Here is a 19442-nt window from a genome sequence, read left to right on the forward strand (position 1 = left end):
CCGGCAGCTCTATTCCGAGAACCTAGTTTAACCCTGCTGAGTGAGGCACAGCCATCGGCTCACGGCGAATCCTCGACATGGCCGTAGTCACACATGTCGCAGAAGTTCTTAGACATCGAGTTGGAGTACGTGCAATGGCCGCAGACCCAGTAGTTCTGGAGGGCGCTGGCTTGCATCTCGTGTGAGCGGCCACACTCTAGGCACTGAATGCGGTCGCCGGGCGACATGGCGGAGCAGCCTGCGCAGCGCCAGCGGATGCGCGACGGGTCCGACGCGCGGGTTTGTGCGGCGCGGAATCGCTCGATGGCCTCGGACTCGGCGGCGAGGACGTCGGCGAGTGTGAGCTTGGCAAACTTGGTGACAAACTCGTCGAACGAGAGCGAGATGTTGGTCCCGAGATCGAGGATGTGGAAGAGCTGGATGGCATCTGCCGAGGAGAACCCGAGCTTGAGGTACGAGAACGCGCGCATGACCTCATCCTGGGTGATGTACCCGTCTGCGTCGGCGTCAAACTTGCGGAAGGCGACGCGGAGGTACATGCGCTTCCGCTGCATGGCCGAGGTGAGCTCGACAACGAGCGCCCGCGCCTTGAGCATGCCCCACTCCTCGCGGCGGGTAAAGACCTTGGCCACCGGCGTGTCGGCCCAGAACATGCGCTCGCGCCGCCGGTACCGCAGCAGCGTCTCAAAGAACGCCAGCCGCTCCGACTCGTCGGCGCGGACGAGGCCCTCGGCGAGCGTCTCGAGCTCAGCGTCCGAGTAGAACATGGCGTTGTTGATCCACTTGAGGCAGACCATGGCCACGTGCTGCACGCTCGCGGTTACGTCGGAGCAGCCGACGGCCACACCGCGCGCGCTCTCGGCCTGCTGCCGCAGGTTGAGCGTCCGGTTGAGGACGAGCCCGTCGAGGGTGACCAGCGAGAGCCCTGTCCGCGCCAGCGGTGCGTACAGCGCATCGCTCTCGGCGCTGCTCACTAGCATCCGGTGGAGAACCCGGTGGAGGGTCTGGCCTCGGCGAGCGAGACCGCCACCATGTACCGCTCGTCCGGCGCACGCTCCAGGTCCGGCACCCACTCGACAAGCACGGTCACGTTCTTGAGCCGCCGCTCACCAAGTCCGACCCATGACGGGCGGAAAAAGTTGTCCGAGAGCAGCATGTTCGACGGGAAGGCAAGCGGGGCGTGGTCCTCGTGGACCCGGAAGGCCGAGAACGGGTAGAACGCCACCTCACCGGCGCCGTGCTCGTCCGGCGACCGCCCGAGGAGCTCGACCAGCCACGGATTCTGCGACTCGTCGTCGCGCGAGTACGCAATCTCGCGCTCCTTCTGCTTCTCCACATCCTTCTCCTTCTGCTGTTCCTGCTCGGCCTCCTGCTCGTTCTCATTGACAACCTCCGAGTCGAGCGCAGACCGCCCCGACTGGACCTCAGCGAGCGTGACGCTCGAGACCTGTGCCGCCTTGGTCCGGATGGCCGCCAGCACCTCCTCGTCGCCGGGCTGGGTCAGGTCCGCGTTGCCTGCCACTAGCTCGTCCAACACCTCTTCGAACCGCTGCGCCACAGGCACCGAGTCGTCCACCGCAAACTCGACAGGCTCGCGGAACTTGTCGATGGCTCCGCGAAGGTACGCCTTGCTCACGCTCGCCTCCTCGCCGTCGTCGTCACACGCCAGGAACCGCGTCAGCCGCCCGTCGACGTCGCGCGCTGTGTTGGCAGCAGAGTCGGCCCGGAGCGCCGCCAGCCCATGCTTCCGCCACACCGTGTGCAGCTCCTGGAGGCAGAGCTGGATAAACTGCAGACTCTCGGCCCGCATCGAGTTGACCAACAGCCAGGCGGCGACGTCGAGCTCGAGCGCGCCCGAGCGCGCGCCGCCGATCGCGTTGAGATCCTCCGCAATCTTGTTGGCCACCTCGGGAATGACCACGAGCTGGATGGTTTGTCCGCGACCGATACCGCGCATCCGGTACGCGCCCTGCGCATAGTCGCGGAAAGTCATGTCCTTGCCGATGGTGAGCAGCGCCTGCGCGTTGGGGGTCTGCTTGATGTCCATGCCTGTGGTGTGGACCTGGTCATAAAAGGTGAACCGCTTGTCGAGCGAGACACCGCACTGCGAGAGCGGGACGCCCGGCCCGCCGCTCCGCAGCAGAATCATCTGCTTGTCGTTGCGGTCGAGGTACACCACACCCTCCATCCACTCGGGCAGGTATGCCAGCAGGTACCGGGCCACAGCCTCGTTGTCCATGCCGGTGATGAGCGCGCCGGTGTCAATGAGCGCATGAGCAGGCGGCTCCATGGCCGCCACATCGCGCAGAATCGACTTGGCCGTCCATGCATCGCCCTTGACCTCGACCGAGACCACGCCCGGCGAGGTGAGGACGTGCAGGATCTTGCCGTCAGAGCCGGCCTCGTACATGCACCGCCCGAGATCGGCGGGCATCAGGTTCGACGGCGTGCCCGAGAACCCGAGCCGGGTCCCAAACAGGATGTTCGACCCGAGCTCCTGCCCCGAAGCAGAGATCTTGACCTTGCGGAAGTTCATGCACGGCGGGAAGACCTGCCGCCGCAGGTAGTAGTGAATGAACGGCGGGTGCCGCTTGATGATGCGGTAGAGCCGGTCAAGCTGCTGCGGGTCGTTTGGCTGGAAGAGCGGGAGCGGAAAGACGCCAGTCTCTGGGTCGGCCTCAGCCGTCTTGGCCGCCTCGCTGCCCGGCCCAAACGCCGCCGCAAAGCTCCCCGATGGCGAGACCGGCGTCAGTGGAACGCCCATCTCGTCTGCGGCCGCGCTCCGCTCCTTGGCCGCCGCCAGCCACGATGAGAAGAGGACCGACGACGGCCGCTCCGCCGGCGGGCCAATCTCCTGGCCAAAGTCCTTCTTCAGCTGCTCCACTACACGCCGCAAATCGCTCTTCCGCACCCCTCGTACCGGTACGCCAGGATGGTGAGGCCAATGACTACGTCCGGCTGCGCAAACTCGGACGACCGCGACGGCACGTCCTTGCCCACAAACGGCACCGCAGTCAGCCGCCGCGACTTGGGCATCCGCGGATCACACCGCGCGAGGTCCACCGGCGAGAGAATGCCGTACGAAACGCGGTCGACCTTGGAGAGGACGTGCGGGAGGAACGAGGTGAGCCAGTCCTTGGCCAGATTGAGCAGCTTCATGTCCACAGGCAGAAGCTGGCCGAGGGTTCCGTGCTCGCCGGCAAGGTCCTGTGCGGCGGGGCCCTCGAGCTCGCCGCTCATGTAGGCCAGCAGCGCCTCGTGCTCCACCGAGGCCAGCGAGCCGAGCGCCCGCTCCCGCACCCAGAACAGCGCCCACTGGGCGAGGATTGGCTTGAGGCGCGCGTGGTAGTAGTCGACGTCCATCAGCGCAAGGTGCGGCGACCGCTGCAAATTGTGCTCGGTGTAGCCGGCGTCCAGCGCCGCTTCCAGCGCGCCCTGCACGCTCGCCACCGACACCCCGAGTGCCTTTTCAGTCTCCGCCTCGACAGCCTCAAACAGCTCACCCCGCTTGTGTGAAAAGACCAGGTCGAGGAGGTGGATGGGAAGGTCCCACCGCGCGCCCTCCATGTCGATCGGGTACTTTTCGCCGATCGGATAGTTGAGCTCTGACTTGAGCGGGTGGAGGAGGACGTCGACTTCGTCCATCATCAGCACACCCTCGGACCAGAGGTTCATGATCTTGACGAGCGCGTCCGACGCGTCCGACCGCAGATGAAGCTTGGCCATGAGCTGCGCAAGCTTGCGCTCGTTCCGCTGCACCCCGCCAAGCCGCGCCGCCAGCTCCGAGTACGCGCGGCCCTCGGCCAGCGCCTCGAGCGTACCCGGCGCCGCGGCACTTCCCTCATCGGCCGCGTCAGCATCAGCCAGCGCCGCCACCTCGTCCGAGACCCCACCGTCAGCAACGACAACGTCAAGCAAGTCGAGCGTTGAGAGCTCCGACGACTGGGCGCGGCCCGATGTGAGGAGGTAGTGCGGCGTCTCGAGCGAGTGCAGCTGCTCCACGTACTTGAGCATGAGCGACTTGATAGCGTCGGGCGTGGTGCAGACAACCGCCCGGCGGCGGCGGGCGGCGTCGAGCTTCTTCCACAGCTCGCCGACCGAGACAGCCGAGTCCGGCTCCGAGCGGTCGTACGTAAAGGTGTAGACCCGCTTCGGCACAATGGCCGTGAACCGCGACCGCATCACGTTCCGCGACATCTCCAGCAGCGCCGTCGGCACCACCTGCATGACCAGCTGCTTGCCGTCGGCAAGAATGAGCGCCAGCAGCGGGCCAATGACGGTCGTCTTGCCTGCGCCCATGATCATCTGCTGGACCATTGCGTGGCTCTCGGAGCGCGACGCCGCCACAAAGTCGTTGACCATCTCCACCTGCCGCTGGCGGAGCAGAATGTCAAAGATGTACTCAAAGACAAGGAACCGCGGGTCATACGAGAACGCCCCGCTCCCCGACTCGACACCACCATAGTGGCGCTCGCACACCAGCAGCTCGCCTAGGTTGCTCACCTCGTACTGGACCTTGGACGCAAAGGCTGCGTCGGCGCCAGCGCCGGTCTGCACCCGCTTGGTGAGGCTGGCCAGTGTGGCCTGGACCTGCGTCGCCGCAGCCACCACCCGGTTGACATGTGCCACCCGCGTGGCGTGCAGCAGCGTTGCCTGCGTCAGCTCCAAAATGGTGGCCACGCCGTCGTCGCCCAGGAACGGGTTGACCGCTCGCAGCTCGACCGCTGCGTCGTCCGAGAGCAGCGTGCACGTAACATGGTCAAAAATGAGCTCCGTCCGCGCCCCGTGGAGCCGGAGCAGCTCAAACTCGGTCGCACCATCGGCGCCAGGCGGCACTGCCACCGCCTCTGCGAGCACCACGGCCAGCGCATCGGCGATGAACGTCGCGTCAGAGGCAGCAAGCTCGCGCAGCTCGCACAGCAGGCTCTCGAGCGTCGCAGCAACCTTACCCAGCGCGGCTAGCGCAGTGTCGCGCGCCGCATCGCCTGCGGCGCCATCGGCCGCACTCAGCAGCTCATCAACGTCGGCCGAGCCGAGGCCGACAATGCGCGGGACGCGCGAGGCATCGACCTGGGCTTTGAACGTCGTCACGTCGTCGTCGAGCCGCGAGAGAATGAGACCGGCCACATGCGACTTGGCAGCAGGATGCGGCGAGAGATCAAACGGCAGCGCGCCGGTTGGCGCGTCCTGCGGCTCGTCAAAGGTCACAAACGCATCCAGGTCCAGGACCGACAGCGGGCGGGTGGCAAAGGCGGCCAGATCGGCTGCGCTCACATCGAGGCCGCTGCGGGTGAATGGAGCCAGCCGCCGCACGTCACACCCGTGGTTGGCGACGCGCGGGAAGACCGAGCCGGCCTGCGCGCCGGACGAGAGGCTTCCAGCGGCACGAACAGCAATCTCGCTGATGGTGTGCATCGTCTCGCGCGGCGCAGCGAGGACCGCCTCGAGCTCGGCAGACTCGGCGAGGCGCGCCTTGGCGTCGTCAAAGAACGGCGCCGAGACAAGCGACTGGAGCGTGACAAAGAGCTCGTTGAAAAAGTTGCGCAGCAGCTCGGCTGCCGACGCCATCTGCGGCAGCTCCTGGTCGACGCACGAGATCTCGACGCCGCGCACCAGCATGCGCGGCAGAGGCGAGACGCGCGGAACACTCGGCCAGGCAACGTACGGAAAGTTGATGAGCGCCGCTAGCTGTGCGTTGTGGAATGAGACTGAGGTCACCGCGTTGCCGCGGACGCCCTCGTTCCCGCCCACCGCGAGGTTCGGGTCACATACAGCCGCGTCTGCAGCTCGCCAAGCGAGCGGGTCACGTCAACGCCGAGCAGCCGCGCGCTGGCTGGCGAGTCGGGGTGGAGCAAGTCGTAGAGGCCGAGGAAGCCGACCTTGCCGGTCGAGCCCGACTCTTCCTCCTGCTCCAGGGCTTCCATGAACGAGAGCACACCGGTGTCGTCGAGAACCGGATTGGCCGGCATGGCGTAGTAGACGGTTGACATGGTGGTGTGGTGCATCGAGTAGAGGACCGGCTGGCGAGCCTGTGCCAGGCGCCACACGTCGCCGCCGCGCTTGACCACCCTCGACGAGAGCGAGACTGCAGTGGCGCCATCGGCGGCGCCGGTCAGGTACGTCATCCGGTTGCCGACCAGTAGCGGCGTCTCCTCTTCAGCCTCGATGAACGGCAGCAGCTCGGCCTCCTCCTCGCTCTCGAGCCGGCAGCCGGCCGAGACATGCGAGAGACGCGAGAGGTACTTGTCGTACTGGTCCGAGAGCTTCCACGGCAGCTGGTTGCCACCGAGCAGGACACAGAGCGAGAGCTTGAGTCGGCACGCCACCGCGTCGGGCGTGAGGTCCGAGCCCAGCTCGCCGAGGAGTTGGAAGACGCGGTCCTCTTCAGAGGTAAACGGCACGTCGACTTGGCAGGTCTCGGAGAGCCGAAAGACGGCCTCGTAGTCGCGGGCGGCGAAGCGGAGGAGAATGAGATAAAAAGTGGCCGCAACCGACGGTGCGTGGAGGAATGTACGCGTCGTGTGGACCGAGTAGAGGTAGTATCGCGTCGGCGCGCGTGCGAGCCACGCCGAGCTCGCCCGGTTGAGGTCAAGCTCGGTCGAAAACGGTGCAATGGGCGGCCGCGAAAAGTCGCAGTTGGGGACCATGACCCTCAGCTCGCCCGACGCGTTCTCCAGCACAACCCCGTGAGGAATGCCGACCAGTAGCTTGTCGAGCAGCGGCTCGGCAGCAGGGTCGAGGTCTGCAATCCACCACCCAGCTTGGTCAAGGGCAAAGAGCTTGACCTTGCCGGCAGCATCGAGTCGCGGCTGGAACCGGGCACCAAGCCGCGGAAGCTCAACCAACGAGATGGTGACTGTCGCGCCCGAGAGGAGCACAACTGCGTCGGTCAGCGTCGTCGCCACGACGTCGGACGGCTCTTCGGACGCGGCCACGCACGCCGCGGCCGCGGCCGTAGCTGCCGACGCCGGCGCCGATGACGAGGTCCACACCAGCACGTGCGAGAGCTCCTCGAGCCGCGAGAGCACGTCGGCGAGGCGGACAAGGACCGAGTCTGCGCCGGCATCAGCGGCAGCAGGCACTTGAGACGAAAGTACACCATGTTGAGCAGGGTGAGAGCACCCTGGACAGCCTCGTCCATTGACGGCGAGTTACTGAGCGCGGCAATGTCCTCGCCGCGACCAAGGGCGTCGACCAACTCGGCGTTGGCCGGGTCAGACAGCCACGCCTGGGCGAGGTCGATGTCCTGCGAGTACAGCTCGAGCGCATACTCGATGGCAGGCTCCGGAAACGCGCCATCGTTCGAGAGGCGGAGGAAGGCTTCAAGGGTCGAGTCGGAGCGAGCCAGCGGGGTCGGCGGGACAGCGTCGACGTCGTCGGCTGACTCGGTGTCATCAAAGAACGCCGGCGGGATCTCAATGTCTGAGTTGTCCATGGCCCAGTTGACAGCCCGGGCGAGGAGCGTTTCAAACGAGCCCGAGCCTGATGAGCCGATCACCGAGAGCGCGTACTTGGCGAGCGGAGGAGCGACGCCAAGCGCACCCAGCGAGCTCACGACCGACGCCACAAGCTCTGGGTCGAGGCCCTGGTGCGGTGCGTTGGACGGATCGGACGTCCCTGCACCAGACGACGCCGCCGCAGCCTGCGGCGCACCGGTTCCGTCGCGCGGAGCGGTAGCCAGCGCAGCCTCGGGCTGGGCAAGGCGCGGGATGCGCGGATGGGCCATGCCCTTGCGCAGCTTGACGACAGTGCCCATCCAGGGGAGCGAAGCGAGCGAGTCGAGGTCGCAGGGCGGGACGGCGCCGCGGGCACGGTCGGCTGAGGGAGTCAGGACAACCACGATCGCCTGTGAGAACCACGATGAGTCGCCGTCGAGCGGGTAGCCGCGAATGACATCATCGTCGCCTTGCCAGAACTTGTAGTGTGTGAGGAGGACGCCCGGGAGCGAACCGCGGAGCACGCGTGGCGGGAGATACATCTCGCGGCCGCCGAGAGCGGCGTTTTCGCGCTCAATGACGAGCGAGGTCTCGAGCGGGGCGTTCTTCCAGATGGCACCGCGCTGATGGCGGACGGCGTCGGGCACAATCTTGGCCGACTCGGGTGGCGGGAGCGGGAGCGAGTGCAGGGCACGGACGTAGTTGGACGAGTACACCAGCGAGGGATAGAGCTTGCGGCCGTGTGAGATGAGGTCGTAGACGTGGACAACCTGGTGATGACGGAGAACGCGGACGAGCTTGTAGGTAATGTCGCCGGTGTCCTCATTGACGTACCATGTGATGAGGGTGACAAGGGTGGCGTCGGCGGGCGTGAGCGTCGCAGGAAGGAGGAGAACGGCGTCGTCGTTGCGGTGGACCTGGAGGACTGGATTGAGGAGGGCGACAACCCAGGCTTCAGACGGGAGCTTGGTGGGGAACTTGCGGTTGTACGTGACGCCAGCATAGACGAGCCCGGAAGAGAGATCGGGCGGTGTGGAGGCCGAGTCCAGCGGCAGCGGCTGGCCGACGCCCTGGTCTTCGTTTGTCGGCTTGGTCCACTCCTTGACGTGTGTGGCGAGGCCGACGAGCGAGAGCCACAGGCGGTGCTGCTGGCGGGAAACAAGGCCGCAGTGGTAGCGCTCGTCGCCAAATACCGAGCGGTAGTCGTCAAACTCGGAGATGGAGGCCGGAAGGGCACGGAGCATGTTGCCCTTGTACTGGATTTCCGCGGTCTGCACGTCGACAACGACTTCGCCACCACCGGCGGCGTACATGCCGCGACGGGCGTCGGCGGCCTCGAGCGGGGCCCAGCCGCGGAGTGAGGCGCGGTCGTCGCCGCGGAGCGCAATGCGGACAACCTCGCTCATGACCGAGTCGAGCGCGTCCTGCTCAGCGGCAGCCAGAAAGGCGAGGAGCGCCGGGCGCTGCTCGTGGAGCATGGTGAAGAGCTCGTACTCGGGCACGTCTGCCGGCGGCGGCAGGGTCTCGGTGTCCTTGGGGCGCAAGTCAATGCGGACCGAGTCGCGGCCGATCTGGAGGATGAGGACGCGTTCGAGCGAGCCACGAACACCCGGCAGCGACGACTGCGAGAGACGGTCGGTGGGAATGCCGTGCGCGCGGAGGACTCGCTTGAGGCGCTCCCATGGCTCGAGCTCGGCGGTGTCAGAAGCGGCCTTGGGCGAAGAGCCAAACTCGTGCCAGTGGCGGACAAAGGCGAGGTGCCCCAGAAGGAGCGAGACGATTTCGGGCGTGAGCTCGTGCGGGAGTACGTTGCGCCAGATGAGGGCGAGGTAGGCATGGCACATGTTGACGGTGGGCATGTTGTCCTCGGCCTCGGCCTCGGCGAGCCAGAGGAGGAGCCGCGAGCGGCAGGTCTCCTGCAAAAAGAGCGGAGGCGGGCGCGGTAGGCGTCGAGGTCGGCAGCCGTGAGCGACTTGAGTTCAGCGGCGGCGGCGGTGGACGACGCAAGGCTCGCAGCCGCTGACGTCATGTACGCCTCGATGCCGACACCGAGCTCGAGGGCAAAGAGGAAGAGGGTGGCGTTGAGCGAGTGGACCGAGTTGACCGGAATGTCGGCGACGGCGTCCATCATGTCGAGGAGCGGGTCGAGGACCGAGCCGGGCGAAAAGGTGAGCTCGTTGAGGAGGAGGCCGGTGGCGCACGAGAGCGGGTCGCGGTTGGTCACCGCGCGGCGGGCTGGGACCGAGTCGAGCGGCAGCTGGAGCCACGGCGGACACCACGAGCCGAGCTCAAAGACTGCGCCGCGGAGAACGTCACGGAGGCCGGCGTGGAAGAGGTACGAGAGGCGGTCGCGGGTGGCGAAAAAGCCGACCACAAGGGGGATGCGGAGGTACTGGGTGGTGAGGTACGACATAAGCGCCTCCGAGTCCTCATCGGGCAGGACGTCGTCAAACGACGGTAGGTTGTCGCAGTGGAGAACGTCGTCTTCGGACGGGTCGGGCAGGCCGAGGTAGGCCTCGGCGTCGGTGGGCGACTGGGTGATGAGGCCGTCGCCGTAGATGACGACGGGGCGGCCAAAGCCGGACATGAGCACAAAGGCCGTGGTCTGGTCGCCATTCATGCCCTCCACCTTGAAGCGGAGCCGCTCGAGCGACGAGCCGCGCTTGGCCTCCCACTCTGACTCGTACATGATCTGCCACATCTCGTGGCGCTTGTGGACAGCACGCTTGCGGAGCTTACGGTCGGCAAGCTCCGACTCCATGGTGGCGAGGAACTTGAACATGACGACCATGTCGCGAGCGTAGCCGTAGAGCGGCTCCTCCTTGGCGAGGTCAAAGAAGGTCCAGCGGCAGAGCGCCTGCATCTCGGTCTCGCGTGGGTCGTCGGTGAGACGGAAGCCCTTGAGAGTGATGTAGAGGCGGACAAAGTCCATGGTTGGCGAGGTCTTTTGCACTTGCAGCGTCCTCGTCCCGGCCTCCTGCGGCCAGTTGAACAGGACACGGTCGGTCGTGGTCTGGATGGCGTCGAGGTAGGCAAGGACGTCGGAGCGGACAGCCGCGAGTCGCGGTGCGTTGTCGAGCTGGGCCATTGACGAGAGCCGCTCATACGAGAGCGTGGCGGTCTCGCACCCAACCTCGGTCGAGAGGTGGAAGCCTCCGGCGTTGGTGAGGAGCCGCGAGAGAATGAGCGGCTTGCCGGCACACTTGATGCGGGCGCCGGCGTCAAAGAGGGCGAGGAGCGCGCCAGCAACCAGCGCGCGCTCCGAGTCGGCCGACCGCGACGGCCGCTTGACTGACTGCCACGCCGAGGTAAAGGCGGCGGTGAGCTCGTAGATGGCGGCGAGAAAGGCGAGCTGGGCAGCCTGCGGCGGGCGGACCGCGCCGCCGGTGTAAATGCAGGTGATGCCCGAGGCTGGCGCCTGCGGCATGGGGAGCATGTCGAGGACAAGTGAGTTGACGACCGCGATGACTTCGTAGTGCCGCGGGATGGGTCCCGAGGTGTGGCCAGCACGCGCGTGGTTCATCAGCGTCTCCACCAGGGCAAGCACCTTTTGAACCATGGAGAGGGCGGTGGCAAAGTCGACGGCACGCGGCGGGAGATCGAGAAAGTCAAACGGCGGCGCCGGTGACTCGGGCTTGGCCGGCCCGGCGTACGAGTCCTCGCCACGGGCCTTGAGAAAGGCAAACCCCGGGTAGGGGCTGTACGCGGCAGCGGTTCCCATGGCAAGCTGTGGCGGGAGGCCGCCCTCGGGGAGGCCAAAGGCCGGGACGCGGGCGAGCGCGGCGTCGAGCGACGAGAGCGCTGCAAGCATGCTCGCCTGGAAACTCGGCTCGGCAAAGCCGGCGCGGACCTCCTTGACCGCAGCGTAGGCAAGCTGGCGAGTGGCCATGCTCACCAGCGCGCGCTCGGACGAGTGAATGAGGTCGACGGCACCGACATCCGAGGCAAGGAGGTTGACAAAGCCGACCCGGAGCGCAAAGAGGACGGTGCGGAGCTGCGGGCGCGGCATGCCAGCATACGCGAGCGTGTAGCGGATAGCCTCAAGCAGGCAGCCATAGTGCGAGAGCTTGGCGCGCTGCGGCGCAAGCCACTCGCCGTGCGGGTCGTCTTCGACCTGCGACGAGGCCATGGCCGACGGCAGCGAGGATCCAGCGAGCCACGGCAGGAGCACGTCGTAGAGGACCTCGGCGCGGTTGGAGATGATCTGTGCTACCTGCATCTTGATGAGCATGGCCCACCAGACCGGGTCGAGCATGCGCTCGCGCGGAATGCTCCGCAGCCGCAGCGCAGACCGGAACTTGATCTTGGGCGGAAAGGCTGCCGACGACGGGTGGTACTTGAGGCCCTCGTCGACCGAGGTGTTAAAGGTGACAAAGTCGAACGACGAGTCGGCGTTGGCAATGATCATGTGCGCCAGGCAGTGAACGCCGCGCGGCTCGACCCAACCGCCGGGCACCAGAAGTGTGTCCCCCGGCTGGAGCGCCGCAATCGGCGCCGCCCACGCCTGGAGCACCGGCAGCAGCTGGCCGGGATTCTCGTACTCGGAGCGGGTCTTGAGCACCGGCTCCGAGAGAGACTCAAATGTTGCGAGCAGGTCAAGAACCTTTTCCAGCGGGCCGACTGCCGAAGCCGCGTCGAGGACTGCGGCCGAGACTTGAGATGACGCCGCGGCCTTGCCACCTGAGGCCTGGATCGAGTCGAGAAGCTGGCGGATGAGGATGGAGAAGACCTTGGACGTGACGTACGACGACGAAGAGAGGCCGCCAAAGCCGTCAAGGTACGGGTCACCAAAAGCACCAAAGAAAGCGTCGGTCCGCCACAGCGGTGCCTCAAGCCCGAGGTCCTCGAGCACGTAGTGGATCTCCGGCCAAGGAAAGCCCTCTCCGGCTGGATCGCGCGAGACCGCGTCGACGCCCGACCGCGTGAGAACTAGCTGCGAGAGCGGAGGCACCGGATCGCCGACAACCACCATGGCTTCCTGTGGCTGCGGCTTGAGCAGAATGAGCGTGGGAATGCCGGACACGTTGTAGTGCCGTGAGAGGGCGTCGGTTACAGATGGATCATACGGAACTGCCAGAAAGCGAATCATGGTCTGGTAGTACGCCAGGTATGCCAGCATGTCCTTGTCCGACGAGACAAACACAACTTCAACATCGAGTCGACCTGCGTGGGCCTGCACAAACGAGATCAGGCGTGGCGTGAAACGCTGGCAAGGAGGGCTGGGTTGATCGATCGAGTGCGGGGTGTGAGTGGGGAGGGGTGGCGGGGGGGGGGGGGGGGTGTATGGAGGCTGAGGAAGAGGAGGCGGGAAAGGCAGAATATGAGGAAGAAAGGGAGGGAGGGAGGGAGGGAGGGGAGGAGGGGAGGGGAGAGAAGGGGAGCGGGGGGGGGGGAGGCAGTGCTGAAGTAGCGTTCCATTCCATTGAATTGTGCATGTCGCAAATGGCGACCTGTGTGACCAAGTGGCAGCACCCGGAGCTGGAAGGTGCAGGGGGTTGGGGGTTGGGGGTTGGGGGGGGGGGGGGGGCAGTACACATACCACCAATGAGCGCTAAAGTAGAGCGCAACTGTCTTGTCGGTCAAAGAGGCGGTGGAAATGAGCTGGCCAGAGGTGTCGGTGACATGGGTGATGCCAGGGAGGCCAGGGTGGTGCCGCTCGCTCGCCATGCTGCCAAACGACGAGAAGTGGTGGCGGACTCGGCGAGTTGGGACTCGGCGTGTTGGGCCAAGTCGGATAAAAGCATGGTCTGGTTCACAGTGTGTGTTTGCTTGTACCTCGGGTAAGGCTAGTTCTCGCGATCTGGATGCGGTGGCTCGATGCGCAGCGGCCGCGCGGGACGGGCAGGGCGAACAGGTGCGGCACGTGCTCCGACCGCAGGGCGTGATGGCTTGTGCGTAGGGCGCGGTGGAACATGGTCGGGCACATTCGATGGCTTGCGGTCCGGCCGAGCCGGGCGCGAGGACGGGAGCGCGACAGAGCCGAGGCTGGGCGCGGTGTCATCGATCGCAACCGAATCGAGGTTGGTTGTGTGGAACATCGAGTCTGACGAGTCGAGCGTGGTGCCGGACACGAGGGCATGGAGGCCGACGTCTTGCATCTCGATGTCGGTGCCGACGGAGCGGACGTCGAGACCGGTGACGCTCTGGCGAAGGCCCATCCGTGACTCGACGGCGTTGTTGCTAAAGTTGCCACTGACGTAGAATTCGTTGTCCATGGTTTCCTTTTCCTCGCGCTGCAGCCGCACAATGTCAATCATGTTGCCGATGACGATGGCAAAGAGGTTAACCACAAGGCCGAGGACCACACCTCCTGTTCGAAGTGGCTTGTTGGTGAGGGTGCCGGCGTGGAGGACAACGATGACCGAGGCGAGGACAACCCACGCCATCCAGTTGTGGAGCCTCGAGGCGTATGGCGCGCGGGTGGCAAGGTCGAGGAATGAGCCCACCAGGACGCACACGCTCGCGTACGCCTTTGTGGTGTCGGCCCAGAACAGCGCCATCGACAGAACAACTCCGAGTTTGCGGCCCATGATGGCCGCTTCAAACCACCAGGCGTCTTCCACAAACCGCCCGACAAGAAAGCCATACCGTAGAACAAAGACGCTCGACTCGAGCTGCTTCCGCTCGCGATGCAGAATGTACACCACACTTGCCGGGAGACCAAAGCCGTAGCCGACCACGCCCGCGGCGCCAAACACAAACAGGCTCCACCAGGTCGGGGTGTAGCACGACCGCGCCGGCGCCGCGCTCAGCACCCACCGGCCCGACGCGTCCTTGCGACAGCCAAAAAGTGAGAACGCACCCGCCACCAGCGGCATGTACATCAGCACTAGCAGCTGCCACCAGCATCGCGCTGCGGCGTTACGGACTTGCGCTGGAATAAACTGCGAGAGCCATGGCGCAGAGATGAACGAGAGTCCCATAAAGACGCCAGAGACAAAAAGGACAACAGCGGCAGCAAGGATCGGGAGCGCAAGCGTGAGCAAGAACTTGAGGACCCAGACGTCGGTTCCGGGGACCACGCTGCACTCGGGGCTCGTCAGCTCGAAGTTGAGGTTGAGGCTCGAGGCAACATCAAAGTAGACGTCGGCAAACGCGCCCCAGTCAAAGTCGAGCTTGCCGTATAGAGCCGTGATCTGGAGACCGTTGAGACCGATCATCGCCGCCGCAAACTTGTAGCTCACGCTCTCCGCGAGGTTGAACGCGAGGAGGACGGCCGTGACGGCGAGGCAGCCAACGACCATGACGACTACAACCAGGGTGTTGACACCAGTCTTGCATTTGAAGCACTTGCCGTTGAGTGCGTAGTAGCCTTTGGCACACTCGGCGCAGAGCCGCGCGGTGTAGCCCGGGGCGCACGCGCCACCACCGGCACACGCTTCGGAAGTCGGGCACGGCAGGAAGAGCGTTGCCGCGTCGCCAGAGGTAAAGCCGGGGGCTGCCACCGGCGGTGCCTTGCCACCAACGCAGATCGCTCCGTCGGGGCAGGCGCTGCAAAGGGTAGCAGAGGTGGCGTAATAGCCACGAACGCACGCGCACTCGCTCGCACTTCCGTTCACCGATGCCACCACCGAGTTGGTCGGGCAGGTTGAGCACGGCGCGGCCGAAACCTCATCCGAGAACGTCTCCCCGTCGCAGAAAACACATCCAAAGCCGTTCTCGTCGACGGCACCACCGCGGCCGATGGAGCAGAGGCCCATGTCGAAGACAGAGTCAAGGGCCAACTCAGGCGCTCCGCTCTGCTCGCCAGACTCGTCCGCAACGCTGACGACCACGTGTGTGCCTGCCACCGGAAGAATGCCTGGCTCTACGACTCGGAGGACGAGCGGTGGGAGCGGGACAGAGGTACTCGAGACGGTGACCAAGTCCTGGCCGCTGGCGCCCACACCTGCGGCCGCCGATGCAGCCGCCAACTCAACCATGACTTGCAGCCGGGTGTCGACAATACCGGCGCCAAACCAGTCGGCCACGACAACACTGCCCGCAATTGGATTGCCTGGCTGGAGCACTGGGTCCGGGCGCTGCGACCATGCCAGCCTCGCCGGCGGCGTGGCCACGTGCGCGCTGACACCGGAGCTAGTCCACGCCTCACTGTCAAACCAGAGCCACGGCAAGCCCGCCGGTGACTGTCTGTCCGGCACAAAGCCGCTGTCGTCAAGCGATGGCGGGAGACAGACCATGACGTCGTCACTGCCAAACGACGAGCCTGCTCCAGAGATGCTGACCGACACGCCGCAAGCCACAAGCGCGCTACCGTAGCGGGCAGCAGTGTTGCTGGAAAAGACCACGTTGGAGAGCGCGACATCCGCCGAGGAAGTCGCCAGGTCTGACGGTGGATCGCCAGCGGTCCGCGGAAAGTCGACCGACGACCGGACAACAATCACGTCGTTGAACAGCGTGCTCGACACCGCCGCGACGCCGGCACCGAGTGGTGCCGAGTTGCCAGCAAGCTCGGTGCCCGAGAGCGAGACCGTCGCAGCGAGCGGGGTGACGAGCGCCAAAGCGCCGCCAGCGCCAAGCGCTGAGTTGCGGGCAAATCTTGAGCCGCCAAAGATGGTGACGCCTGTCTCGGACGAGACAAACAAGCCACCTCCCGAGCCGCGCGCGCTGTTGCCCTCAACGAGCCCGTTGTTGAGCGTGACCGTCGACCGCGCAACCGCAGCAATGCCGCCACCGGACAGCTCGGCGGTGTTGGCGCGGACGTTCCACTCGCGCTCAGCGTCACCGAGCTGGTAGCGAGGTAGACGCCCCCGCCGAGTCGAGCCGCAGTGTTATCGGCGACGGCTGCGCCAGTTCCGACGACAACAACCGAGTTGGAAAGGGCTGCAATGGCGCCGCCGCTTGCCTGAGGCGCCACATTGCCCGAGACGAGCGAGTTGTCCATGATGCATACAGTACTTGCATCGGCCGCGTAGATGGCGCCGCCGGGGTTTCCGGCGCCGGCAGAGTTGTCACGGACTTGGGAGCCGTAGGCGGCAAAGCGGGCAGCTTTTGAGACCATGACTGCGCCACCGCCACTGCCGATGGTCACCTTGCGACCGATGATGGGCGAAGTGTCCGAGCCAGAGAGAACGGTGGCGTTGAGCTCGATGTACGCGCCGCTGGTCGACGCAAGCAGGCCAGGCCCCCCGTTGTCAACGTCGGTACATGTGCCCATGCCGCGGATATCAAAGCCCGATAGCCGTAGGCCGCCGACCGAGTACAGAAAACTGCTGTCGAGCTGAGTCACATGCCACAGCACACCACGTGTCGGCTCGCAATCGACGACCACGCTGCCGGGAGCGCCGTCAGCTGCCAACTCGACCGCGCGCTTGATCAGGTAGTGTGCTGTTGTCCGGCAGCCTGTGTAGGTACCAGCCGGCACAATTGCTGTGTTCCGAACACACTGGTTACTTGTCACAGCCGCAATGTCAGCGAGGCATCGGACAGTCTTGCCGGCGCCAAAAGCAAACGAAGCACACGGCGAGAACGGCGAGTTAAGGAGGCCACGGACGCGCGGCGAGTCGGCGGCATACATCGTCGGCTTCCACACATCGAAAGGAGAGATATCGTTCTGGACGTAGACGTAGACGTTGCCATCAGCTTCGTGAGCGGTAATGTCGGCTGTCCCGCTGGCATCAACATCGCGGACAAAAAAGCCATCAACAGCCGACCCGATCTTGGCGCCGAGTAGTGTCATACCGCCCGCAAACGAGCCGCTTCCGTCTGCGTTGTACCAAACTCCAAACGAGGTAGGCGAGGCCAGGGTGACGAGGTCGAGTGTGTCATCGCGATCAAAGTACACGAGCTCAAGCTGCGGCGGCATGGGCGTGAGGCCCGAGGCGACAACGAACGGTGTACCGAGCACGCCGGCCGTATTGGCCAGCCAGCCGAGATTACCGCCTGCCTCGAGGTAAGCGACGTCAACGTCGCCGTCGTTGTCAATGTCCCCGATCTGGATACGGGTGAGAGCGCCGGAGCCAACCGATCGCGAAGCGGTTGTCCACGACGTACCGGCGCCATTGGAGTTAGTGGCGACGCCGACGGCGCTGCCGCGTGCATAGACGATGTCTGGATCGCCATCATCGTCGATGTCGGTAACTCGAATAGCCTTGACGCCCGAGGCAAAGGTTGCGACGACTATCCGGCTGCCCAAAGAGGCGTCACCGTTGTTGGCAAACCAGATGAGGTGTGGCGCATTATCGCAGGCAACAACGACGTCAACATCGCCGTCAGCGTCCATGTCGGCGAGCATGACATCGGTAGGCGCCGAGAGCATGGTCGGGCCGGACGCGATCGCCACGCTGTCAGCAAGAGCGGTCCGGCCGTCAGTATTGGCTTGATAAAAGAGGCCGTTGAGCGAGGCAACACCGTAGACAACATCGGCGTCGCCATCGCCATCCATGTCTGCAGCGCGGATCGGGGTTGGTGACGGCGCCACAATCGAGAGCGGGGTGAACTTTGTGGCCACAAAGTTCTCCACGACTGAAAGGTACGGGATGTAGTCTGCGAAGCTGCTAAAGTAGTCAAAATCGCCGTCGTTATCTAGGTCGACAGGGGTCAGCTGCGTGGTAGTGACCGAGATGATGGCGGAGAGGAAGCGGCCAAAAATCGGCTCAGCAAACGGCTCGTTGATGACAAGAGCAACCGTGCCGTTGTCGGCGAGACCGACGACGTCAGGCTTGCCGTCACCGGTCACATCGGGCGAGAAGACAGCAACTGGTTGGTTTGGCAGCAGTGGCAGTGCGTAGTTCACGCCAATATCCCTTGGTCCGTGCTGGCGCACTATGTACAACTGGTCGACATTGATCCGCACAATACCCATCGAGTCGTCATCATAGAATGCTCCAATGGCCACGTCTCCCGACAGAGCCTCTGAGGTAAAGTACCGCATCTTGCCAATCGAAAAGACACCAAGTGGCCCGAGCCGACAAAAGTAACTCAGCTCTGCGCTCATGCAGAGCATCCATGTGCCAAACACGCGGGTGTGGAGAAGGTCGGTGCCGGCATCAGAGAGAATGAGCGACAGGACTGGGTCGCCTGTCATGTTGCGCATCCAAACGAGGCCCTCGCCACCAGAAACAACGACAAGGTCGTCAAAGCCGTCGTCGTCGGCGTCGATGATCAGCGCTTTGCCCGGGCGAGTCACCGAAGACGCAAGTGTAATCGACGTCGGCGCAAAGACACCCGGGGCCGTCTGCTCCAGCCAGGCGATGGCGCCAGTGTCGAGCCCGGTGAAAATCAGGTCCATGTCGCCGTCTCTGCCAATGTCGGCAAGTCCGATGTATGTGGCTGCTGCGAGGAGAGGGCCGGCGGAAATCGGGTTGCCTCCAGACCAGGCGCCACCGACGCCATCGTTGTTGGCGTACCACATGACGACAGTAGGTGCCCCAGTGGCCACCACCAACGCGTCGCAATCTCCATCGCCATCGACGTCGTCAGCAGCAATAAGGTTGGGCTTGAGAGCAAACGGAACCGGCTCGATAGGAGCCTGAGTGACCCAGTGCCTTCCGGCGCCGCCGATGTTGAGGATCCAGAGCAAGGTCCCGTTGCCGAGCTTAGAGACAACAACGGCATCGTTGATGCCATCACCGGAAACATCACCAAAGGCCACCAAGCGAGCACCGCCTTCATCGTCGGTGCTCATCACGCGTGTCACTGCGATGGGGAGACTATCAGGACCGCAGGGAGACGACAAGACGCCATCTTTGGATTCTGTGCCCGCCGCGTACACGTCGACAGGGTCACAGTCTTCCCCTGAGCTCCCAACAGCAGTCAGAAGGACCAGCCCAAGCAGCAGACCCAGTCTCATCCGTGACCGGTCGAGCATGGTGGTGTCTGTACGGGAGGGCGTGAGTGGTGGTGGCTGAGGGGGAGGGGAGGGGAGCGGTTGGCGGTGGAGGAGGGAAGGGTGGTGCATCGCGTACGGGAGACAAGGGTGAGAGTGGTAGGTGTGGTGGGTGTGCCAAGGTCCGGGTGGTAACCAAGACAAGAATGCGGGGGTTGTGGGAGTGTACAAGGTGGTGG

At 64.8% G+C, this 19442-nt stretch overlaps 2 protein-coding genes across 2 annotated transcripts; both read right to left on the bottom strand.

Moving 5' to 3' along the window:
- Positions 1-59: 59 nt before the first annotated feature.
- On the bottom strand, positions 60-13103 carry AMSG_00592 (uncharacterized protein; the record flags this gene model as incomplete). Its single annotated transcript, XM_013907408.1, has 7 exons — positions 60-1004; positions 1031-2900; positions 2927-5736; positions 5769-7054; positions 7090-9352; positions 9532-12655; positions 12976-13103. 7 exons carry the CDS (start codon positions 13101-13103, stop codon positions 60-62), a joined length of 12426 nt encoding a protein of 4141 aa, XP_013762862.1.
- A 119-nt stretch (positions 13104-13222) lies between these two features.
- Positions 13223-19062, bottom strand: AMSG_00593 (uncharacterized protein; the record flags this gene model as incomplete). Its single annotated transcript, XM_013907409.1, has 2 exons — positions 13223-16165; positions 16219-19062. 2 exons carry the CDS (start codon positions 19060-19062, stop codon positions 13223-13225), a joined length of 5787 nt encoding a protein of 1928 aa, XP_013762863.1.
- Positions 19063-19442: the final 380 nt, after the last annotated feature.

Source organism: Thecamonas trahens (assembly GCF_000142905.1).
Source record: "Thecamonas trahens ATCC 50062 unplaced genomic scaffold supercont1.2, whole genome shotgun sequence".
NCBI classification, from domain to species: Eukaryota; order Apusomonadida; family Apusomonadidae; genus Thecamonas; species Thecamonas trahens.